The 25,479-nt window shown below is 60.7% G+C and overlaps 1 protein-coding gene across 1 annotated transcript in view; it reads right to left on the bottom strand.

The window, feature by feature from the left end:
• The window catches only part of COL6A3 (collagen type VI alpha 3 chain), a 71,964-nt gene extending 52,664 nt beyond the window's left edge, over positions 1-19,300 (bottom strand). Inside the window, exons 1-4 of the mRNA XM_036022670.1 lie at positions 19,065-19,300; positions 7,546-7,663; positions 5,467-6,084; positions 242-844 (exon numbers count right to left, since the gene is read on the bottom strand). Of these exons, the coding sequence (XP_035878563.1) occupies positions 242-844; positions 5,467-6,084; positions 7,546-7,633 (1,309 nt within the window). The 5' untranslated portion in view covers positions 7,634-7,663; positions 19,065-19,300. The remainder of the gene's footprint in view (positions 1-241; positions 845-5,466; positions 6,085-7,545; positions 7,664-19,064) is intronic.
• Between the last annotated feature and the right edge of the window lie 6,179 nt (positions 19,301-25,479).

The raw sequence follows: 25,479 nt of genomic DNA, 5'->3' as shown, positions 1-25,479 counted from the left end.
TAGGTCCTGGACCAGGGGCCTGCTGGTGGGGTGGCCCTCACAGACCCTTGGTGTTTCGGGAACCACGCCGTCCGAGGCGCCGCACCCGAGAGCCAGCTCCGGCAGCTCCCCGCGAGGGCTCCGCTGTGGTACTTACAGCTGCTCCCGGGGCGGGTCAGCCCGGGAGGTGCCCGCCTTCCTTCCACACACCCCGCCCACCCAGCACCCCGCGCCCCCTCAACGGCCAGAAGGGTATACGTACCTTGTGTGACAATGGTTGGCGGTTGCAAGACAATGCGCCTTTGAGCCACGCCACCAATGTACGACAGTAACTGCTCCTGCAGGTCCCCAAAGCTACGGAATTCCGGGGCGGTAAACACCAGGTTGTCATTGGTGGCTATGTACTGAAGCTCCGCCCTCGGGGCGGCCTCGGCTCCCAGGACGAAGCAGAACACGCTAGCCTGCTTCAGCGCCACCACCCCGTCGCGGATCTCGTCACTAGAGGGGCCGGCGCTTATGAGGACCAGCACCTGGGGAACCCCTTCTTCCACTCGGCTGCCCCCTGCCCGGGTGAAGTGATTCTCCACCACGAAATCAAGGGCGAAGCCAACGTTGGCCAGCTCCCCGCCAATGAACCCCAGGGCCTTGACCGCATCCAGAACCTGAGCCTTGGTGGGGTAGGCGTCCAAGGAGAACATGGTTCTGGGCTCATCGCTATACTGGACCACCCCCACTCGGATCTGCTGAGCTCCGACTGCCAGTCTCTCAAGGAGATTTACAAGGAAGTCCCGAATGACTGTGAAATTGACACTTCCGGTGTTGTCTGATCCATCAATAAGGAAAAGAATGTCAGCAGAGTCTTGTGCTTTAAAAGAAAGAAATGCAAAAAATGTGAAAGCGTTAGGACAAGTGACCACATGCATCGTTCAGTGTTCTGACATGTTTCTTTGGAGACCAATAAGAAACACGAAATATGGACAAACGAAACACATGTTGATTAAGGAACGTGAATTTCTCTTTTTGTTCTGCATTCTGAATGGATACGAGGCAACTTCTCAGAAATGATGGTGTAAAATAGGGAACTTCCTATCACATTTTCATTTTCTGCCCTCTTTTTAAGGCTCATATTTGCCTTTCTGTGGGAGAAATTTCTAGTATGTGGGTACATGTTCTACAAATTTCTACTCGATTTGGAGGGCAATGAAGTTTCACGGAAGTGTGCGTTACCATACCTCCGGAAGAAAACAAAGGAGGACATTAACAAAGGCCCGACGATGGGATGGACATTTGTCGTATTATCCTCAAGTGATTGTAAGAATTTCCTTAGTGCAAACCCACGGCTACAAAAGAGAACGTCAGACTCAGGGTCCCGTGGCTCGCCACCTCAGCATGTTAAACGCTTGATTCTTTGAGCGGCCTGTGTCTTCTTTGTTCTCTTTAAAAGCCAGTGTGACCGGGTGCACACAACTTAGTTCGTTTGAAAGGGAGAACTCAAGCGACACTGAGAGTTTTCATTTTAAAAACACTCAGCTAAAATTTTGGCTTTATTTTTTTATCCCGTACGATGTCTAGTTGCGTGAAACTCCCACTTGGGTCCGGGACTAGGCTATTGCCTCTTATTCAGTCACGTAATGCAGAACAAGGCCAAGCAAGGTGACGTGAAACCAGCCGTGACATAATTATCCAACCTTGTTTTTATGACAGCCTCCACTGCTGGCCTCCTGGGACCGTGCGCCCCTGATGGGCCCTTAACCAGACAGAGCTCGCTCTGGGGTGCTCAGACGGGCAGAAGAAGGGCTGGCTGGCCAGCCAAGGGCTCTTGTGTCCCTCCCTGTGAGGGCCATTGTGACACTTCCATCCTGACACTAGGACCTGGGGTTTCAGAGGAGCACTGAGCAATCGATAAATCTGCAAACCTGAGGAGAATATTTTAAAGGCTCAGCTAGACCATTTAAATCAGACTGACTTAAACTGCAGAGGAAGGAAAACTATTCTGGTGTCGGTTTAATCACTTCCATGCGTGGTAGAGTGGGAACGGATTTCATGTGAATATATGTAATATCTACATTCTGAGATGTCAGGACACTGTATTTCGGGTACAATTATAATACAATATATAAGACCATTCATTCTGATCTTTTTAATGGCAGCAAACATTTTATATTTAAAACTATTTTTCTTTGCGCCAACAACATTGCTTTTATTTCCACTGCAGAAATAGGATACCAATCTAATCTCATGACATTGAAAAGTTTTGCCGCAGCAAAACCTCCCCCAAGCTCTCTCATCGCGTTAAACCGAGCCGGGATTTTGAGGAGCTCCGCCTCCTCCCTTTCCTTCCTCAAATACACACGGTCCTGGTCACATCTTTGCCGACCAATTCCTCGCCTAGGCAAAGATATTGAGTAGGAAATATAAGGTCTAGTGACCATAATTTTTCTTGTGTTATTAATAATTGTCATCACACACAAGAACTCAATGAGACTGGGTCTTTGCCAAGACTTCCGAAGCACTGGCCACTCTTTAGCCAATGGGATTCCTGAAGGATCTACGGGAGGGCGGTACTAGCAGTGTGGCATAGCCGGCCAATGAAATGGCTCGTGTCATCACATGACTAGGGGTTCTGCCAATCACACCGCAGAATTCCTCAACTTGTCTCAGACCTGAGCCAATGACCCTGAGGGACCAAGGAAGGTTTGCCAGCCACACACTTAGCACAGCAAGACATTTAAAAGAAGAATTAACGGTGATCCCAGGGTCAATCGTAGAAAATGTCACAGGCTGGCACCTTTCTTATTCATTTATTTCTTATTTTTTACCTGCAACTCACAATGGCATGAATAAGCTAAATGGACCCCAAGGGGACCCCCTTGCACCTGTCTCCCCTCGAAGGCCAAACAGCTTTGGGTCATAGAAAAACGTTGGATAATTTGTCATCACTGAATGGACAGCATTGTCCTCTGATGCGCACATGATGGACACACACGGGCATGCTGGGTCTTCCGGAAGAGCTGGACCCTCGGGGGGCACGAGAGCCAGGGGTCCCGCGTCCAGCAGGGCCCCTCAGTGAGCTGGGGGGACTCGGAGGGCAATCGGATCCACTTAGGATGCAAACCGGGGGCCCCTTTGGTTTCCTGCCTTCGAGGCTCATGCCTCACGCCCTCCGTGGCATTTTCTATGGAAACACTGAGCAAGGCCCATGGAAAAACCGCCGGCTCCTTCGATGCCGTTGGAAAGGCTAGTTTCCTGAAGACGTGGGGCGGGCACCAGGCCCTCCTGAGCTCACGGGGCGCTTCCTTCTTTTTTTTTAAGGCAAATTTGAAAGATCGCACTTGCATGTCCTACACGAATACAGAGTGGTCGGGGGGCTGCCTGAGTTCTTGAGACCTTTATGTTTTGCACGGCAGAGCAAGTGCGTCCTCAAAACCGACTGTAGACCACCTTTGGCTTTTGCTTTAGTTTAGAGCTTTTGTGTCTTATACCCATGTATACAAGGGGTTTTGAAAACCGCAACTGTCAGAGGCTGATTGAGTTGAGCTCATTTAGAACAGTGGCAATCACTAACTTTTATACATATACATATTTATTTACATAAATATAAATATATGTATTTAGGGGGGAAAGCTACGCGGTGGGCAGGTGATGGGGAGAAATTGCCCCAACTCAGCAGAATTCCTCTCTGTCGTGACTACCTTTCCCCACAACCATAAGCAGAGAATTATTTTTTTTCCTGTGGAACATGCAGTGGGACATGACTCTAGAAAAACTGCCGGTGAAGTTAATTAGAAAAGACAACACGGATGGATTAAGAGTCCGCCCCAGCGCTGCTAGTGGCCGGGACACTAGAAGGCGGAGATGTTTTCGCAGCATAAAAACAAAGGTTTTGCCGTTGGTGTGCAAACATCCTGGGCTGACGGGCTCAGGTGGCATTCGTAATCTGATTACCTGTTCATTTACATGAGGGTTAAACACAGAGGCCCTTTTCCTGACCTGGCCAAAACATCGATAAATAAAGGCTGCCCCCTGCCCCCCGCACGATGTTTGACACGGATTAGTTATCGTCCCTCCATCCAGAACAGCGGTGAGCAGTGACTCATTGATACGGAGGGTACAGCAGCACCCGGAGCAGGTGAGCGCAGGCAACCTCTGGGCCCTGCCCCGTCGTCACCTGGAGCGTGTGGTTTGGGGCGCTCTCGGGGGTCCCACGTTCTTTTCCTGCGACCCGGCAGGACCGACACCCAGACAGAGGTGAAGCCCGCCCTCTGAAGGGGTGCTGAGCGTGAGTGGCCCAGCCTGTCCCTCGGCCCGCTCCGCTGGAAGGAGAGCGTGGTCCTCTCACGCCACCAAAGCTGAAATCACGGCAACCTCTGGGAAACCGTTTTGTGGACGGCCTAATGAAACACCAGGGCTGTGCTAGCTCTGCCCGCCCGGGACCGCTGGCTCCTTTCCCCTGACCCCCAGTCCTCCTCCCTGCCCCCCTGTCTCTCCCTGAGGCCTCGACCCCACCTTCACTCCCTGCCCAGGCTCCTAAGACCCCCTGTTCCGCACTGGCATCCTGCTCCCTGCGCAGGTGTCAGACTTTGGCCCCGCCCACCACTGAGGAGGGAGCCTCGAGTGGGCACGGCTCAGAACCGCTGTGGGCGGTAGATTTGGCCCAGGCCTCATCACGCTCCTGCCCTGTCCGTCTCCCACACTTGGCACTGGGGAGGGCGTTCCCGGGTCGGGCTGGCCAAACGGCACAGCCTCCAGTTGGTCCGCCGGCGTCCCTGCAGCGCCGGGCAGGGCCGTGTCAGGCTTTCTCAGAGCGGCCAGAGCAGCGCCGGCGGGCCAGGCAGGGTAGGAGAGCCTGGGTTGCACCCGGGACATAGGGCAACACCGGACCCAGACCCCCAGCCAAGTGCATGGCTCGGACCCTCCCTGACTGCGTGTCACTCACCTCCTGGGACTCCAGCCCTCTCACAGACGTGGGCTGCACCACAGCCAAGGTTCCCTACAGTCCCAACTCCTTCCAGCCTCTGGAGTGAACTAAGCTGTGCAGGAGAGAGGTGCTCCCTCCGTTTCTCCACTGGACGCCAGGGTGGGCACCCTCTCCCCCAGCCCCCGCCCCGTCCACGTGCTCTCCACCACAGCCTGACCTTTCAGGGGCGACCCTCCCATCCGGCCGCAAACAGTCACACTGGGGCTTTCCTTCCTAAGGAGCACCTTTGGTGGGATGTGGGGTGGTTTTTTTTTAGTTAAAATGTAATGGTTTCCCAAAAACACCCTCTTGGGTGTGGGTGCACGCTCTCTCAGAAGGAGACTGCGAAGGAGAAAAACCTTTGTTTTTAAGCCTGTGAACGGCCATCTCTTCCCTGATCCACCCGCCGCGCGTCAGCCAGCCAGGGCGGCGCTGTAAGGCCAGCGGGTGCCAAGCGCATCTGCGAAGGGCCGCGAGGCAGGCACAGGCGGGCGGGCGGGCGGGCGGCAGCGTGACGGCGTGGCCGTTACCTGTGATGTCTTTAAGGGTCCCTGTGTCTCCAGGCCTCTCTGCAGCCAAGGACGAGTGCACAGAGGACACTAAGTGGCCTACTATGTCATGGAGCGAGGTGGCATTCTCTAGGCGGAAGACATGCATTTGGAAGGGCTCGCTGGCTATCTCCCTTAAGGCGCCTTCCTCCGCGTCCTCGCCTCCGATCGCAAAGACGCCAGCGTCGGCAGACTTAAGTCCCGCTGAGGGCCGCGCCAGGCGGGCGTCCGAGCGTCCGTCGGTCAGCACTACGATAACCTGCGGGACTCCGCGCCCGGCCCGGCTGCCGGCGGCCTCGGTGAGGTGGCTCTGCGTTAGGTACGCTAATCCTTTTCCAGTCTCATTGCCGCCCCCGGTGTAGGACAGGTTGGAGACATGGGACAGGACCTCCCGGGTGGAGCCGTACGTGTTTAACCGGAACTCGGTCCGCGGGTTGCCGTCGAACTGGACCAGGGCAAAACGGAAATCATTCTGTCCCACAGCTAAAGACTTTATAACGTCATACAGAAACTCCCGGATGAGTCGGAAATGGTCCTTCCCAAGGCTCCAAGAGGGATCCACTAGAAATACTACATCGGCAGCGGCACCGTGTGTGACATCTTTAAAAGAAGACACGGGTTTAGGTGTTTTCTCCTGTCCAAGCAGTCGCTTCCTAGCCGGGCAAAGCGTCCCTTAACTCCTTCCGCGTCTGCCCTGCGGTCTCCATGGGACTCACACCTGGTGGCCGGCAGCACAGGTGGGTGGGCAGGCCGACTTACCTGAGGGGTGGGGCTTGGGCGCCGGGGCTCCGAGCTGCCGGAGACCACCCAGGGCGCGGCCCCAGGCCCTTCTGCAATCCACGTGATTGCACACCACTGGGGGGCAGGGTCCAGAATGGAGAAAAACATCCTCCGGGGTGTCTTTGGACTCAAGCATGACCTCTGTGGCACTTTGAACCCCAAAACCCACCTGAGCAGACCAGCGGGAGAGCCTGTCACGTGACCAGGCACCACTTGACAGCGTGCCCTGCAGTCTGGGGGCGGGGTGCTGGGCCCCGACGAGGAGGGAGCGTGGAAGCGGCTGCTGTTGGGCCTGAACACACCTCCAAACTTTGGGTAATTTCAAGAAAAATTAAAGGGAATGACTAGGTCTTCCCTCGGTGAGCACGATTCGTGTTACTACACAGAGGGGCAAAGTCTCACTGTTCTCAGACTTTCTGGTACAAAGAAAGGCGCCTTGACAACCTGCTACATGTTTGGGGGCCATAAAAGCCGTCGTAGGTGTTGGCCATAACCTGTCTGCTACAAAGATGGACCCCGTGGGCAGGAGGCTGGGGGTGCTGGGGACGGCCCTTCTGCAGCCGTGGCCAGCTGGCTGACCACAGCGGGCTCCCGGACTCTACTTACCTCGGGCTGGCCCGGTGCCCAACCAGTGGTCCCCTTCCCCTGAGCTGGCACTCACCGCCTGCCGTCTAACCACTAGGGCGCCGGGTGGGGGGCATCCCCGGCAGGGACCAGCTCTGCCGGGCCCGGACAGGAGGCCCCGGCCCCACTCCGAGCTCACAGCGCATGAAGGATCTCTGGGTTTCCTAAAACTCCGCGAGCAAATTCTTCATGGGGCTGATTAGGGTTGGGTTGTTTTTTAATAGTTTGGGGAAACTGATTTCTGAAAGATTGGACGATGCTACAGGACCAATGTTTCTATGTCCAGACTTGTGTTTTGTTTCCAAGGAAAATCGTGTCTCCTCCCGGTTCTCAGCGCCCGGAGGCCAACCGAAAGGGTTCGGATGGTAACACGCGTGTGATGCACATGGTCTGTCTGCACCCGGTGCCGAAGCCGGCCACTGGCCAACCAGCTCCAAGACAGCGAACCAGAGTTCCAGGACAGGTGAGCGGTCCCTCGGGAGGGGAGCGAGCGTCTGAGGAGGTCCGTGACCCGGGTGGGTGTCCCGTGGACCTCGACTCCCTCAGCTCGCTCCCCGAAGCATCCGTAAGTGCTGTGGCAGCTGCGCGCTACCTCCGGCCTGGAAGCGGAGGACGCGGATCCTATTCTAAAGCATCAAAGGTGTTTCCGGGTCTTACCTGGTTGTTGCTGACCACCGGTCAGTGAACAGCCTGAAAGCAAAAGGCAGAAGACGGCCGCCAAGGGCAGATGCCGGTGCTTCCTCATTTTGAGTTTGTCTGAGCACCACGTGGGGACCTGGAAGAGAGAACAGGGCAGAGAATGACCGTGTTTGGCTCTGAGACGACCGCCTAGGGAATGAAGGAGTCGCCCCTTTTACGATAAATAGGGTTTTTTAAAAAGATTTTATTTATTTATTTTTAGAGAGGGAAGGGGGGGAGGGGGGGAGAGAGAGAGAGAAACATCAATGTGCAGTTGCTGGGGGCCGTGGCCTGCAACCCAGGCATGTGCCCTGACTGGGAATCGAACCTGCGATGCCTGGTTCGCAGCCCGCGCTCAATCCACTGAGCTACGCCAGCCAGGGCCGATAAATAGTTTTGACTGGACATGTAAATGAGACTCTTTGAATCCGGCGGCCGTGGTGCGGTGGCCATAGCTACCACCATTGTGATACGGCCCCTGTCTGCCCCTCACACTGGCGCAGGCGGTGAGAGAGAGCGTGTCACTGAGCCACCGGCAGCGAGGAGAAGAGTCCGGCGGGATGACACGTGCAGGCACGGAAGTGGCAGGATGGAGACCCCCTTGGCTTTGGGGTCCTGCTCGGAGGAAGCCCACCGGGGAGCAACGGGCTGGGAGGGAGCGGACTCCGCCCAGATCGCCAGGTGAGCGTGCACGGGCACAGCCCCAGTGCCGGGGCTGTTTCGACCTTTCCCCCTTATTCTCCGTTAACATTTAGCACCCCGCCCCCCCCCAGCAGAAACCACTGCGTGCCAGCCCCCAGCTCAGAGTGGAACTCGCCCAGGGCTCCCGAGTGAGCAACGCTGAGAAGCAGGCCCGAGGGCTGGCCGCCTTGCTGCACGGTCCCGTGACCGCCGGCTGGGGCTGCAGGTGTGACTTCCCGCCACGCTCAGAGGGACTCACTCGCTGGTGTCCCTGCACGTGACACACCCTCGCCCCACCCCAAACCAGACAGCAGCCCCACGGCTCCACACTGTCCTGTCGCCTCTCCACCCTCCAGGCCCCGGCCCGGAGAGGTCAGCTCGACAGCCCGGCTGGTCCGCCAGACCCCACCTCCCCGCCCCAGGGAGCTGGCCCGGGTCTGCTCCGGCCAGGCTCACGTCCCCTTGCCGAGACAGCACCCCTTTTCTCCCCCCCTCGCCCAAGGCTCTGGGCCCTCCCAGCTTTTTCCTGGGCCACCCCATGAGACCCCACGCTCCCAGGGCCCCGTGCTTGGTGTAATGCTGTCCTGAAATCCTGAGTAACTTTGGAGCAAGGCCTCAGCCTCCGCTGTTATCAAACCGCTCTTTCTGACATCACAGTATCAACAGTTCCCGGGCACCTGCTGTGTGCCATCCACAGCTTCTCATCATTTGTCTCGTGTGCCCTCTCTCCGTCTTTCCAGGCACACGCCAACCCCCAGGCTTATCAGGAAGAAATCGAGGCTCGAACTGGGGCTCAGAGAGCAACTGGCCCACGTCACACAGCTATTGAGGGACGACCTGCTCTTCCCCTGGGCCCCGAGTCTGACCGTTAATGAGGACGGGAAGAAAAACATCTTGATACTCTGGGACAACTTGTCCATCGAATTCCACGGCCTGAATTTGGAGCCTCTTAGGAACGAATAAGGAGCCAGAGGGAGGAGGGAAGCACAGGTGAGCCTGGATCTGGGGTCTGGCGCGCCCTGCCTTGGGCAGGCCACTTTGCTGGCCCCGCCTCCTCGTCTCGAACACGGGGCCACACGAACAGCGCCCCCCTCGCCAGCTGCCCGTGAGGACTGTGCGGCAGACTGGGCTGCGGTCACATGCCCGGCATGGAACAGACAGTCAGGGAATTCTAACGACGGTTCTCTTTTGCGGTCCATTTTGCCAGCGCTTCTCAAAGTGTATTCCAGGGAACCCTCATTCCACGAAAAGTTCTAGCAGAACAAGGAGGAGGTTCCAGACCTCTCCATCCTTTCCGACCTTCCTTCTCCACGCTCTGCTCGACCTATTCCTGAGGGTTTGTTTATGTCTTTTTTTTGGGGGGGGGGCGGGGGGGATAAAGGAAAGCAAGCTCCACGAGTGTGACACGTGTTTACCCCCCCGCCCCCGTGACCGGGGACGAGCACTTCGGCGCACGGCGGGAGGACGTGGTGCCTGGGTGCCTCTCCGTCCTTCTAGGAAAGTTCAACACTGGAGCTTCTATTAGCAATGAGCACCTTGCTGAAAACGGGGAAACTGTCTGCAGGACCTACCTTTTACTGGATTCTTTTTGGAAATACAGCGTGTCCCTTCCAAATACTATCAGAATATGTTTTTATGTTCTGATCGTCACCTAAGAGCGGAAGGGAGAGAGAAACACCCATCGGTTGCCCCCCGCAGGCATTGAGACCGAGGATGGTCTGTGCTTGGGCCGGGGATCGAACCCTCAGCCTAGGCGTGTGCCCTGACTGGATATGGAACCCGCACACTTCAGGCTGCAGGACGACACTCCAACCTATGGAGCCACACCGGCCAGGGCTGGTCAAGAACACCGCTTACTACGGGGCCCGCAGACTGCAAAGGGCCTGACCACCCCCACCTATGTGTGCGGAACCGTAGGTGCCTCCGTCGGTTTCCGGGGTCCGCGTGTGAGCCGCGCTCCCCAGCGAAGCTTAAACACCACCTTCAGTGAACGGTTCAGAGCAGGGCTCCCGGGGGGTCCGGGCCCGCTGGCTTCAATTAAACACGTCCTCCACGCAGCAGCTGCAGGGCTGCAGGGAGCATTCCAGCCTAATCCGCCGTCTGGGCTGGCGCTCAGCAGCCTCGAAGCTGTGCTGGGGAGAAACCCGTCACATCTCTCTGAGGCAGCCCTCACCGCAACTGCTCTCTCAGGGCAAGGAATCTCAGATTGGCCGAACCTCACACGGAACAGTCTTCCTTTCCGAGGTGTCGAGCTGTAGGACAGCAACCCCCCAAGGGAGTCGCTTCCTGTCCGGACACGAAGGAATGGAGTGCATGCATAATGCACGGGGATGGTTTTCCCGCCGTCTACACAGATGCTGGAGAGAGGGGCGGGGAGAAGGCCTTCCGGCTCTGAGAAGGAAGGACGGGGGAGGTGGGTGCGAACTCCTGTGCCGTCCGGGCCCCGCGGGTGACCGACGAGCTTGAGTGACTGGGTTCCCTCCCGGGGCAGGGGCCGGGGGCGGGGGGGACCACCTATGTGTCCTCCCTCTCCCTTGCGGTCAGATCCAGGCTGTGGTCGGCCCCGCCGTGGAGTCTGGCGTTCAAACCCGAGGTTCCGGGCAACTTGGAGAAACGTTCGCGTCTAGATGGGCGAACGCCGTCGACATCGCCATCCCCAACGATCCGTCGCCGGGCTTGCCCATTTTAGGAGGGAGGGTGAGGCCGCCGCCCCCCCACACCCCTCCCCTGTCCTGCCCCTCCCCCCAGGACACAGAGCTGAGACGCAAGCAGTGGTTTCTGGGTCCCTGTCTCCAGGGCGAGATCTCCTGCCAACAGCCCCACGGCTGCTTCCTGCCCCGCCCACCCCCCCCCCCCCCGTTTCTGCAGCGGGAACCAGAACCAGGTGAGACGAAGCCGCTCGCCCACAGCCACACAGGTGACGCAGAACCACAACCCTGAGCAGAGTTGTGACCGAGGTCTGCGTCTCCACGGCCCAGAGAGGACCCCGGGAACCCCTAAGAGGCCGTGGCAGACTTGGGCCGGCACACGGCAACTGCTCACGTCTCGCGGGGATAAAATAGGCGTCTTTGACGGTGGCCACCACGGGTTCTGTGTCGACAGAATCCGTTTGCTCCCTGCAGCTCTTTCCAGTACGGTAGGAAATTGGCTGCTTGAGACCCTCGCGTGGGGTGGGGTGGGGTGGGGTGGGTGGGTGGGGAGAAGGGCCTCTTTGTGTCTCGCACTCTGCCCTCCGGGCAGCGGAGTTAATAATAGAACTGAACTGCACCCTCGCTCTCCCTGCTGAGCACTTAGTAATTCCTGTCTGTGTTCTTCCGCCTCCTTCTCAAAGGGATCTGAGACGCCTCAGAACTTTCTAAAGACCCCTCTTTTATGGAGCCCGCAGCACAGGGCCATTCACCCCGACCTCGTGTCCCCCCGAGTCCCAGAGACACCCCCCCCAGCCGTCCAGCAGAGCCACGCATTCAGTGTTCCTGAAGTCGACTCAAACGCTTTCTCATTTTCCACGTCTGGAAATCTTTTTTTTTTTTTAAGAAAGAGACACACACACACAGGCACACAAGGAAATAATTTGGAAACAAAGGCTTAAGTACATCCAGAGCTCCCATTTTGAAGTCGTTTCTTTGGTCTTCTCCAAGCACCACCCCCGAAAGCCAGGCCGGCCGTCCCACCCAGGGCTGGGGCTGCCGGTGACGCCTCCCTGGCCCTGCCGCTGCCACCCGCGGCCGCCGCGGGAGCTGCAGGAGCAGCTGGAGGCTGCGGGACGGAGATGTGCCGTCTGCTGTGGCAGGAAAAGCCACATTTCATGAAACCCGAGGCGTCCTGAGCTTGCGGCCCCTCCCGCTCGGTCTTTTCCTGGCTCTCCTTCCCCATCTGCCCAAACCCCAGGAAAGGAGCCCCCCTTCTCAGCCCCGGAAAGGAAGCTAAGGGGGGTGCATTGGGTCCACCCAGTAGGAGGAGAGCGGGGTTTAATACGTTACTGCCACTGGGAAGAGCTCTGGGGGGACCCCCAAAAGCCAGTGATGGGGGGGACGGCCCCGAGGAAAGCCCTTGCAAGAAAGAAACACCTGAGAAGCGGGCACTTCCACTCCGGGAAGGTTCACCAGACACGGAACACCAGCCGCAAGGCCGTGTCCGAGAACAGCGCCGTACTGGACCCAGGCTCTGACCGAGGCCCCTGGGGCAGCAGGCTCTTAACTCTTCTGACCCTGCGGGCGCTGGCCCGGCCTCGCTGCCACTCACCGGGGTCCTGGCTGGACACGGAGGGGCTGACCCGCGTCCTCAGCTCTTCCTGGTAAGACCGAGGGAAACGGCCCCTGTCGGGCAGCTCCGGACTGGACGAGACCCCCACAGACGACGAGGTGGGGGCATCCCCTCGCTGAACGGGGTCGCCAGGGGGGACGCGCTGAGCACATGGGGTTAGCTCCCTTCCCCCACCGGGGCCGCTTAAGGAACCTCCGCAGCAGCTGCCCGCGTGCTTGGGAACTCATTCAAAGGCTTGGTCCCGGGGCCAAGACAATGACCTTCAGGCAGAGAGTCCCGTCTCTGTAGGCGCGGGGAAAGCTCGACGCCCGGATGCAGATGGGAAACACATTTTACCCTCTGACGGGCCGGGCGCCTGGACAGGGCTTCCACCGCGGAGGGTGGACCTTAGTTAGAGCTAGTTCGGGTTTTCACCAAGGTGGGGGCTGCCCCGGGAAACGCTGCAGAACACGCACCCACCCCTCCCCGCCCCGCCCCATGACACGGGGTGCCGGGGGGCTCCGGGCCAGGGCTTGGGGTCTGTCCCCCTCCCTTCCTTCCCCGGCCCTGGACCTGGGGGTCCCTGCCTCCCCCAGCCCCTGGGGTTCCTCTGTGCAATCCCTCGGGCGTGGCTGGACGGCTCTCACAGTTCAAGGACATCAAACGTGCTGGTTTTGTTTTCTGGCCTGACTCATGACCAAGTCTGGAAGGGAAACGTGTTTAAAATAGAGCCTTTACGACAATTAAGTCGAAACCCCTGATCAAACGTCCTCGGCTCTGGACTGGGAGTGACAGCCGGGACCGATGCCCCGTGCCAGGCCCCGTCGGCGGGGATCCACGAGCCTCTGCCGCCTCGCTGGCCAGTGAAACGCCGAGAGTGGCCCCAGGGTCTCGGGGGCGGGGTCCTACGGCCACGTTCTCCACCCACGCCCTCCCCAGGCCCCGGCCCCTGAGGGGCTTCCCGCTGCCCACCCCCCACCAGGCGCAGAGAACCCCGCTCCTCCCCGTGGGCTCCGCTGAGCTGGCGCTGGCCCTGAGCTGCTGAATCAGCTGATGAAGGTTCCAGAAGAAAGGCAAACCGGTTTCCTGGAATGGCTTCCCCGGAGACCTGAGTCACGTCCAGCTGTGGCTCAGTGCTGGATTTTGAAATTAAACCGGTCCGAGAGCTCTTCCTTGCGGCGGCCAGCCGTCCGCGCTCCGGAGCCGCGCACACTGAATGCAGAGCGCAGACCAGGGGAGGGGCCGGGACAGGTCCGGCCGCACGGCCCCAGGCCTCCCCGGACTCCGACGTGTCTCTGTGTTCCCCGAGTCGCAGCTGCGGGAGGACAGCTGGGTGCCACCGAGCCGGCCCCCTCAGAAGGCTAGCGCTCTGCCTCTGGGAGACGGTTTGGCAGAACTTCGCGTATTTGTCTTATTTCTCTTCTTCTCTCCTTTTCCTTTCCAGATTTTTTTTTTTGAACAATTACCTCTTTGCTGAATAAACTTAAACTATGCTCCTCCACGGAAGACGTGAAGGGCCTTCCGTCACGTGACACTCAGCAACCGACTCCCGGGGACGTGTGCCCCCGGGAGCACCTGGTCCCGGCCACCTGTGCACGGAGCCCCGACAGGAGGGAGCGCCCAGGAGAGGGCGGCCCCGGGCCACTCGGCCGCCCCCGTTCCTCCTCCACCTGCAGTCCCAAAGGGGTGGAGAAGGCACCCACGGAGGTGGTCGTGCTTCAACATTCTGCGTGGCCAGACGGAAACCACGCTGGCCCACCGGAACGAAGGGCCTGTGTCCTGGCAGTTTGTGTCCCTCCCTGGGCCCCGGGCGCCCCGCCGTGGAGCACTGGCTCTCGCTGAGTGGGAGCAGACAGCAGGCTGAGACCCCGCTGAGGGTTGGGGCTCTTCCCTCGGAGCCGGAGTCTGTTACTCAGGCCCTGGGTGGGGACAACTCAGGCTGGTGGCAGCCCTAAGTCTGGGAGCCAGTCGTCTACTTTGTATTAACAAACACTTTCAATAGGACGGTCATAACCGCCGCTTGCGGGCACTCTTTACAACACGTTCACACGGGCTGCCCAGCAGGAGGAACCAGCCAAGGGCAGGCAATGGGAAGCCTGAGTCACTGCATCAGCTCCTCTTAACATCCCACCAGTTCCCACAGGCTGTCAGCTGGGTCCTCGGGAGAAACCTCGCAGGCAAGGGGGGATGGCAAGAAGCAGTCGGAGTGATGCAAAGCAGCAACCTCCATCCAAGATGACTGCATCCAGCACAGCTCTCATTTAGAACGGGAGGGCAGATCACGCGCTTCCCAAATAAGGTCAAGTTAAAGGAGCTCATCATGGCCAAGCCCCTACTATAGGATGTGTTAAAGGGACTTATCTAAGAAACAGAAGATCAGAAAACTATGAATAATAAAGTGACAACAAATTCACAGCTATCATCAACTGAATCAAAAAAAATAACAAACTAAGCAAACAAGTAGAACAGGAACAGAATCACAGAAATGAAGATCACATGGAGGGTTATCCGTGAGGAGTGGGAAGGGGGATGGGGGAAAAGGTACAGGGAATAAAAAGCATAATTGGTAGGTGCAGAGTAGACAGGGGGATGTTAAGAACAGTACAGAGCCCTGGCTGGCGTAGCTCAGTGGATTGAGCGTGGGCTGCGAACCAAAGTGTCACAGGTTCGATTCCCAGCCAGGGCACATGCCTGGGTTGCAGGCCACAGCCCCCAGCAACCACACATTGATGTTTCTCTCTCTCTCTTTCTCCCTCCCTTCCCTCTCTAAAAATAATAAATAAAATCTTAAAAAAAAAAGAGAACAGTGTAGAAAGTGGACAAGCCAAGGAACTTGGATGCACGACCCGTGGACATGAACTAAGTGTGGGGGTGGGGGGGCTGGAGGGGTTGCTGGAGGGAAGGAGGCAGGGCAGAGGGGGGCAAAGGGGGAAAAGTTGGGGCAACTGTAATAGCATCCTCAATAAATTATATGTAGAAAATAAAATGAAATGAAATTGTGGCACGATGTAAATAAAAAATAAATAAGTTTCAGAAGTGCTGCCTGGACACTGCCTCCGGAACCCCTCCCGGCTACCTCAGACCCTCCTCAGCAGGGGGGCAGGCACCTCCTGGAGCCGGTCTCCCCGGGCCGACGCCCCGGTGCCGAGGTCGGGTGGCCTGCAGAAGGCCTCCCTGCAAAGCGTGCTTCCCCCTCAGTGCACTCCCTCCCCGAGCTAGAAAACACGCTCAGTCTGCATCTTCTGTGGAGGCTGCCGTCCCGCTTCCCAAACACTTTGTACTGACACCACCTCTCGGGGTTCCCGCCGTGTCCCCCAGCTCTGCAGAGCCACTACCGACTCTCTCCTCCCCGCAGGCCCCGAAACCCCACCCTGAGGACTCCCGCACCCCTCGGAGATCCTTTTCGGGCGCTCGGGGGGGACACACCGCCCTCTGGAGGAAGGAAAACCAAACTTCACTTTCAGGAGCAAGGCTCTCACTCGACTTTTCACCTCCTCCCCAAAACAGCCTAGGAGACCAAAAGGCAACAAAAGTTAACCTTTCCGAGTACCGGCATCCTTCCGTGCCGAGGGGAATTGATCGGGACGCGGTGTGTGCTGAGTGGGAGGCTGTCACGACCCTGGGTTCGGGGCGGACAAAGAGCGTCTTTTCTGTGAAGGGTTCTTTCTCCCAAGAGTTTCTACATCGGGAAGAGAGAAACCGTACCTACGAATACCTGGTTCAAAGCTGCCCAAATGTGCAGGGACTGTTTTTAAAGCTTCCCTGCTTTAAACTGTGACGCACAGGGGCTTCTCATTTCCTTAGCCGGAGCAATTAATAAAATGTCTGAAATGTCCGGTGGCTCCTGGGGTCGCCCGCCGCCCCTGTGGGTGGTGGTGCCAGGGTTCACGGCCGCCTCCCCGGCCGAGGCCCCGGGAAAAGCCCGCTCCCTGGGGTCGCCAAGGGAAAGCCCACGCACGGGGGGGTGGGGGGGGCACGGCGCCCCGTTCAGACAGGGGGCAGCCCAGGACACGTCCGACTCTTCTCCCAGAGATAGCGAACGCCCCGGCCCTTCCCCCGAGAGCAGTGCCAAGAGCCAGCTTCCAGATGAAGCTCTTGGCTGCACGGCTGCCACGCCTGCGAGACAGTTGCATGCCACGGAACCCGTGACTTGACGTGGAAATTTCAGTCCCCAGCGTGGACTCTCACATGGAAGTGGGTGCTGACACGCCCTGCCCGTGGGGAGCACGCTTCACTCACCCACTGCCCGAGCGCTTGGGGGGGGAGACCTGAACCCCGACAGGGGCAGAGGCACTGCGGCTTTCTCGGGGGGGCAGGGCGTCTGAGCCAGCTTGTGGGGGGGTGGCCGTGGTGGTCCGCACCCACCACTGAGGTCCAATGGGATGCCCCTCGGGGGCCGCAGGCTGATCGCCGACTGCCAGAGGCTGCCCCCCAGGGTCCCTGCACGGACGTGTTTGGTTCTCAGCTCAGTGGGACGGGAGCAGGGCAACGGGGAGCCTTGAACATGGTGGACACTCGGGGGTGCCGATGAAGGACAATCCCTGTTCAGGAAGATGCTTTTCTCCCATCAAAACTGTCCTTAAGACCCAATGCGAACACTCAGCACAGACCTGATCTCCAGAGGGCCACGGGCGCCAGGATGTGGCCACACCCTCCAGGTCCCCGGCTGGGAAAAGGCAGGACAGCCTCGGGGCACCGCCCTGCTCCCCCAGGACCCTTTCCCCGGTGGACCCCTCCTGCCCACGCCCTCTCAGTGCTGCCACACCGCTAGGAATGCAGAAGGAGACCCCAAACCCACGACGAAAAACGTCCTTCTCAACTAAGACACTGTCCAGACCACGTGGCCACTCCTGGACCATGCATTCCTCCCAGAGCCCCTCGCCTCCCCCCAGCCCCGCCACGTGGTGCAGGCCCATGGGAGGCGGCCTGAGGAGGGAGCCACGCCCGAGAGACCCCCACGCAGGGCCAGTGCCGTCGAGGCGGCTGGCTCACCTGCCCAGCGCGGTCTCCTGTGCATGCCCGCAGGGACTTGGGGAGCACAGAGCCGTTCCCCATCCCCTGTGACAGGCTGAGGGCGCGGGGCACTGTCCTCTGGGGAAGCAAAGCCGACGCATGTGCGAGCCCAGAGGCGCGTCCTCGAGGGGTCTCCGCCAGAGGCCGTCTGCTCTCCGGCCCCAGTCAGGGATCTGCTGCCATCTCGCCGCCCCCGGGTCCTGCGGCCCCAGCGAGTAAGTCGGCCCCTGGGAGCGCCCCATTCCTCCTCTGCAAAACCGCGGGACCACGCCTCAGAGGCTCCCACTGGGGACACCCCCACGACCTCCCCAGCAGTCCCAACCATGTCCAGCAGCCCGCCGCCGCCCCTCGGCAGGGTTTGGATTCGAAACAAAGACTGCCCGGGCTTAAGGCCAGCTCCCTGCAAGTTCCCGAAGTGCTCGGAACGGGTCCCCTGAGAGGCGGGGGACCCCGGGTGGAGCACGGTGTGTCTGCATGAGCTCTGAGCACCCCAGGAGTCCTCGACCCCGCAGCTCTCAAGGACCCACCTGGGAAGGGACCCCAGTGCTGCGGTCCCACTGGGTGCAGGGGACCCCCCACAGGCTCAGAGCGGTTTGTTCTCGGGGTCCAGACCAGCCCCTAACCCTGCCCTTTGGGCTGGCTGTGAAGTGCTGGTTTTCCGAGTCCCCCGTATTCCACGGGCCCTTCCCGGGACCCCACCCTGCCCCACCCCACACTGACTTCCTAACACAGTGAGCCCTTGAACGAGGTCCCCAAGGCAGGCTGGCAACCGTCAGGAAACACTTTCCATCCCGGGCGAGAGGACCGAGCCGCACCCTGCCGGCCAGGGAGCAGCCCGGGCCTCCCGGCCTGGCACCCGCCCCCCATCTGGGCAGCACAGGCCGGCCCGCGGCCCCAGGGCCCCCGGCCTTATCCACCGGGCACGCCGCCCGAACACCAAAGGCCTTCTCCTCGCCTGACCCTGCGGCTCCTTTGAGCAGCCCCAGGGGACAAGGACTTCAGCGGAGGTTCCTGAAAAGGTGAAGCCCTGGCGGTCATGGCGAACTCCGGACGTGGCCCCGAACCCAGACACTAAAGTCACCGCAGTCCCCTGAAGGCCACGGATGTGCCCCCCGAGCGGGGACCGGGACGGCGCACCTGGGAGAACCCAGAGGCACCTCCCACACACGGAGCAGCCCGGCAGGTAGCCCTGGGATTCTCCCAGCGACACTCCTGCTAACAAAGCAGGCTCCCACCGAGTCGGGGAAGGAGAAGGCGGCGGCCCCCACCTCCTGGGCCCAGAGGCACAGCTTCCGCCCCACCCCCAGGAGCTGGAAGCCCCAGGCGCCCCGCGGCGGCAGCCCAGGTACACCCACGGCAGCCCACGGCCTCAGCCGCGTTAGGGGAGCCCAGCGGCCGGACACCAAGAAAGAAAACTCGGCCACATCTTCCGGAGACCTGCAACTTGTAAAGAAATCGGATGCTGACGGAGGGACCCTGAGAGCCACCTCCCACGGTCCCCGGCTCGAAAGCGTCCCCTCCTCCGGCGCAGCCCCGGGGCCACGCGGGGCAGCCGCACTCACCCTGAGCGGACCCGAAGAGGCGGCCTCCCCAGCTGCTGCGCTGCGCTCAGGGACGCGGGGTCTGGCCCATGGCCGTCCCGCTCCCGGCCAGTCCCGTTCTTCCTGTGGGAGAGGGGGCCCGAGTGGAGGGGGATCGCTCGCTCCCCGGAGGTCCCTGCAGGCGGCTGGAGCGGGAGAGCGCGCGGCGGCCTTTGGGGGAAGACCGAGCTGCACACTGGCCGGGGTCCAGGGGTACAGTCAGGGCCTCCTCCGGCCCCGCCCCCGCCCCTCCCCCTCCCCTCCCCCCGCCCCTCCCGGCCCCTCCCCGCCGCCGGCCGCCCCGCACTGTAAATGAGAACCAGACTCTGCCTTGCCGCTCCTGGCCCCTGCAGCCGCTGAGGTCACCCTCGGAGGACTGCCGTCCCCCGACACGCGTGGGGCCGGGCCCCCACACACCCCGACTCTCGAGAAAGAAGCTCACCCCTTCTCCGCGGCACCCCTGGGGCTGGGCCGGCGGTGGCAGGGAGAGTAAATTTTGGAATTTCTTCGTGGGTCTCCCCACAGTGTTCCCGTGGTGTTCTGCAGCGCCAGCGGAAAGGAAAACAGGAAATGCGGCTGCCCCTCCGCCCTCACCGCACCCGCCACCCGCTTCTCCTTGAAGGTTCTGAGCAGAGACGTCTCCTGACAGCCTCCCCCCTCACATATCAGTGCCGCAGTCACAGCCGCCCGGCTCCCCACGGCCCGGAGCCCCGGGTGCTGCAGGGAGACGAGAAAGGGGGGCCGCGTCCTCCCTCACAGTTCTGGGGTCAAGGGTTCTGAGCGTGGGGCCGGGGACCCTGCTCCAGGGACGAGAACAGCTCCCTTGCTCAGGGTGTCAAGGAAATTCTTGAGACAGGTCGTGTGTTTCTACGAGGCTTGGGCGGTGCCGACGCTTCGATACCGACCGGTTCTGTCTTCGACGGCGGACGGCAATGCCCCGAGCCCTTTCTGATGGACGACAGAACGTGTCCCCTCTTGTTGGGGGGCCGGGGAGGGTCCCATTGCACAGGCGAGGGGGACCTGGGCCCGTGGCAGAGACCTGCATGGAGCCCCAGCCTGGGACACGCCCCGGCTTCTCACGGCTCCCCTGGCCCACGGCCCCAGCGACAGCACGGTCCCCGGGAAATGCAGGGTCCCACAGGGGTACAGCCTGTTTCTCATGGTGCGCAGGGCAGTGACGTGGGTGCCACAGTGTACGGTTTTCCTGCGAACATGAACACGCCGTGTGGTGTGTGCGAGGGCGACAGTTATGTAACAGAACGACACACGGATGACTTGGTCACAACACGGTGTTCCTTGCGCTGGGCCCTGATTTAGGGACACCTGAAGGCCACCTTGGCTTCCTTTCCAGGGAGCACCCCCTTTGAGCCCAAGGACTAAGGAGAGACAGCACCCGAGAGACCATGCCCGCGCCCCTCCCGCAGGCCCAGGGCACCCTGGGGCCCAGCCCGCAGAATGTCGGGCTGGGGGGCAGGGGCAGCTGGGCTCAGACCCCCAGTCGCACCACGGCTCCCGCGGCTGAGCGGAAGTGGTGACTGGGCATCCCATCTGAGTGGTGACGCCGCCACCCCATCTCCTTCGTCCCCGACCCCGGGGCCGCAGCTGAGCCCCTGCACCTCCACATAGGCTCTGCCGTGCGGCCCCGTCCCCGCCTCCCAGGGCAGGCCGGAGGACCGGAGGACCGAGGTGGGACGGTGTGGCCCTGCAGCCCACTCCTTGGGGACCCCCAGCCTCCCAACCCCTGCAGAGAATTCCCGGCCTCGAACCCCTGGGAGCTCGCAGCAGCCGGGCGGGTCTGCTCTCCCGCACGGAGCCCCAGCGGGTGCCGGCGCGCTGGCACCTCAGTCTCCGTGTCCAGCTTCTGGAGCCCGAGCTTGCGTGTTTCCTGGGACAGGCAGAGAGGAGGAAGGAAAGGCCCCCGGGGCCCCTCGGGGTGGCGGGTGCGCTGCTGCTCGGACCGGCCTCCAGCCTGGCGGGGGGGGGGGGGGGAAGGTGGCGGCGAGCCCAGGGGTCTCCACAGCCCCTCAGCCCAGGCGCCGCTTCTCTGGGAAAGACCTCAAGAGAGTCTCGTCCGCCCCACCGCATGGCACGGACGTGTCCAAATTCCTGTTTCAGGGGAAACGTGAAATGATTTCTCCTCGAATGTCATCTCTTCCTCCTGACTCACCCAGGGCAGTCGACGCTGACGGAGCGGGGGCTGCGGGGGGCTGGGCTCCTGGGGCCCTGGCTCTGCGGACGGCCTGGTGCCCGGACGGACCCGCTGAGCAGGTGGAGGGGTCACTAGTGCTGCTGCTGGCGCCCTGGGGGGAGGGGCGTGGGGGGTCCGCAGCCAGCTTCCAGGACGGAGCTCCCGGAAGTCCGAGTGGGACCCCCCTCGTGGGAAGCAACCCCCAGAACAGTTCCTGGCCCCGCCGCCCTGACGACCGGCACCCCATAATAAGCACTGGTAGCATTCACGAAGTTGATGAGCCCCAGAAGCCCGCCCCTGGGACCATTGTCCCCAGTCCAAACCCAAAGCCCCAGGAGGATCCAAGAGGTACCCTAGCAGCCCCGTGCTGGGCAGGCCTTTCAGGGGTCCCAGCCACACACACCCTGGCTCCTGGGCCCCCGGGATGCTGCTCGGAGACCGGAAGGCCCCTGCCAACAGGCACGGGAAACGACCGTGGATAACGAGCGGACAGGAAGACCACAGCATTATGGGTAGAGGAAAATGCAGGTTCTCCATGGTTACGCTCAGCCCTGAAACACCGGGGCGGCCCTGAGACCAAAGGAAAGCCACACTCAGGTTTCCGGCGAGGCAGCCGCTGCAGGGCCCACGGCCGTGCATCCCCCTGGCGGGAACGGGGAGGGGTCGGTTCTGAAGTCAGGGCGCATTGCCAGGGCCAATGCGAGTGGGGGGGCTGGGGCATCATCCTGTCCCCCAAAGGGCTGAGGTTTTGATTCTCGGTTGGGATCCATACGGGGGGCAACAGACCAGGGCCCCCCCTCCCACGTCCAGGTTTCCCTCTCTCTCTCCTCTTCTCTGGAAGACCAGTGAACGCACGTGAAACAGTAAATACAGTTGGGGCACATAGTCAGAGGCCCTGTGCGTGGGAATCACTCGGGGGCGCCCCTGCTCTCACTGGTCGCGTGCGGGGGTCCCGGGCTCGCACGGACGTGCCGACGCCGAGGAAGCACTGAGCGAGGAAGACGGGGGAGTCAAGGCACAGTTCTGCCTTTGAGATGAAGATCGAGTTCCTGGGAGAGGCTGGGCCTGGAGAGTGTGGGGGAGGGGCTTGTCTGCAGACCCCGCAGCGCAGCGGGGGTCTGCGTCTGCAGGCAGGGTCACGGGGTCACGGATGACGCGCTTGTGTGAGGCTGGGGCGCGCCTTCCCGGGGGAGGGGGTGGGTACGTGAGATTCCAAAGTCAGCTGACGGTGAAGTGCACCAAGGGGCACCCTGCTACTTCAAGGGAAGGGGAGTGAGCACAGCCACGGAGGAGGAGCTGAGCTGTCCCCCCTACCCCAGGACCCCGCAGTGGGGGCGGCTGGGGCTCCTAGGTGCACCCCCAACCCCGGGCCGCCGTCAGCTTCCTTCAGCAGCACCGCGGAGAGTGGGAACGGGGCCTCCCTGCTGCTGAGGAACCGTGGGTCTCGGGCAGGCCGGCTGTCTGGGCTCCGCTTCCTCGTCGGCAGAACACGAGGTTGCCGCCGTGACAACGTCAGGGCCGGCCCAGCGCTGACCCCTGGTCCTGCTGCGTCCGCCACATTGGCCTCGGCCTGACCTCCAGCCCCAGCCCGCTGCCTCTGACTGGGCCCCCAGCCCCGGCCTCAGGGCCGAGGCGGGAGGGTGTGGGGGGCTCGCCGCCCCTGCCCCTCCCCGCACACGGCACAAACAGTCTGCCGTGACCCCCCAGCGGGCTCATCCGCTGCTCCAAGGGCGCTGTGGCGGCCACTTCCGAGAGTCTAGAGCTCAGGGATGTTTCTCCTCCACCGGCCGGAGCACAGCCGCCCGCGAAGGGGACAGGAGTGCCGTCGGGGACATCTGCTATGTCGTTTGTCTGGCCCGCACTTCCCCTCTTAGGGGGACCGCCCTCCCCACCTTCATCATGTGCTTCCAGAGCGGCCGCCAGCTTCCCGCAGACACCGGACATACACACACACACACACACACACACACACACACGGGCCCAGCTGGCCTGCCTGAGGCTTCCCAGTGTGCACGCACAGCCAGCCGGTGTTGGGGCTCCCTGAGGGGAGCTGCCCTAGTTGCAGCCACGTGAAGGCAGCCGGCAGAGAGAAGGGGACAGAACCATGGATCCCTGCTTCCAGACGTCCCCAGACCCCTCCACAAAGTTGGGCCCCCCCACCTCCACTCTCCCTTGGACTGTGAGCCAGAAGTTACCCTCCTCTCACACGGATCTGAGTGAGGCGCCCCAGACTTGCAACCCGAACAACCGGCTTGCCACCTGAGCAACCAACCAGCGGCTGCTTGCGGGGCCCAGGGCCGCCTCCGAGGCCAGCAGCTCACAGGCCGCATCTCCACGAACACCCCTGCGCTCGTGAAAATCTTTGTCCGGATTTTCCTCACGTTCTCCTAAAGCCACTTTTCCCATCGAACGGACAGGAAGTGAGGTCCTTGTCCCTGAGAGGCATGTGGACACCAAGCCTGACACGGAAACTGGACGTGGGAGGTGAGGCGTCCGCGGAAGCATCGCCCCGGGAGGTGTGGGGCGGGGCTGCGCGTCCTGAGCCGTGCACTTGCAGAGCCTGGGGAACGGCCTTCTAACGACGGTGCGCCCGTTCTTGCAAAGAAACGCCAAACAGGGGGAACTTTCTATCTACCGTGAACCGGTCCCTTTGGGGGCGCGTGTGACCCCCTCCACGTGGGGAAACGAGAAAGTGGCTGTGAGCAGAAGCCGGGAGCCAGCGCTGGGCTGGCGCTAGGAAACTGTGTGTCAGATCGCCGGTTAAAAATACAGCACGCTTCCCGGAATCGGGTGAGCTGCGGCCCGTGCTCGGCTGATTAGTTTTAAGGATGGCAAGCCCACGGGAGGCGGTCCAAGGGGCCGTGGGTCGGGATTCCAACTTCTGAGCAAGGAGATATTTGGTGTTCTCATTACCAGGCTACACCGAAGTTCCGTGACTCATTTTTCTTTTTTTTTTTTTTTTTGCGTTGAACTATGAATTCCACTTGGAAAGAAATGGGCGGGCTGGTTCTTCCTTGAACAGCCGAGGCCTCAGGATTGATTTTCTCTCGGGCGTGAAGTCCGACAGCGGCTCGGTTGAGCACCGCCGCCCTCTCCCTTCCTGCGCTCTCCCGGCCTCCGGCACTGAAGGGCCATTGTGTGCGCCGGCCGTGCGGGGCGGGCAGGTGACCCCGGAGGACCCAGAGGTGGAGGCCGCCCTGCGGGGTGGGTCGGGATCTCCTGCTGCGGGCCAGGCCCCAGGAGGAGAAGAGGCCCGGGTGCACCTGGGGTAAATGCCAGAGGCGGCCAGAAGAGGGCGCCCTCACCTCCCCCCACCCCGGGAGAGCTCAGGCAGGTCCCTTAGGAGCTGCCGTTTCGTTAGCAAGAGCAGGAAGAGGCAGGAAGCACGAGGGTTGGTCGGGGGGTGTAGGTGGAGAGGACTCAACACCCGGATCCTACCCCGGGCGCAATGCGGCTCCAAACCCCAAGGGGAATGGGGAGGTGGATTTCAAGAGCAAGGAACTCCAGGACACGGGGCACGGAATGAGGCAAGGGTGAGACCCTCAAGGGACAGCAGGAGGGGTGGGAGGGCTCCGTGAAGTCTCTGTGTGGGAGGGGACCCGTGCCTCCCAGCCCCCCAGCCCCCCAGCCCCTCAGCCCCTAGCACAGACTCAGTGACAAGCTGAGTGAGCTCTGGGGTCAAGTGCAGCGTGCTGAGGAGACTCAGGAAAACTCCGCTGTTTCCTTGAAGGTGGACGGGAGAGTGGATGTTAAGTGCCCTTGTCACAAGAAAACGGTAATTACGTGAGGTGACAAGTGTGTTCACGGCTGTGCAGTCACTCCCCAGTGTCTCCGCATGTCACAGCATCGCACACCACAATGACGGCAAGTTTTATTAGTCAGTCATGCCTCCACCAATCTCAGAAAAACACCACGGCAAAAGCGAAACATGCAATAGACGTTTTCGGAAGACTAACGTGAGGAAACCCCCTCAGAAAACGGGACAAATGCCAGAGAGGAAGCTAAAGAAACAGAGAAGAAAACTGCAGGCCCGTTGGAGAAGTCCTATATCTGAGAGATAAAAGAAACAGAATGGAAGGATTGAAAAAAAATAAGGAAAAAGTATTAGATAAATAATATGAAAAAAGAGTAGGATAGTGAGATAGGACAGAATAGAATTAGAAACAGCAGGATGGGAGGGATGGAATAGGATAGGATAGGATAGGATAG

Source organism: Phyllostomus discolor, chromosome 4 (genome assembly GCF_004126475.2).
Source record: "Phyllostomus discolor isolate MPI-MPIP mPhyDis1 chromosome 4, mPhyDis1.pri.v3, whole genome shotgun sequence".
Classification (NCBI taxonomy): domain Eukaryota; kingdom Metazoa; phylum Chordata; class Mammalia; order Chiroptera; family Phyllostomidae; genus Phyllostomus; species Phyllostomus discolor.
This window is presented reverse-complemented; position numbering and strand designations above follow the sequence as displayed.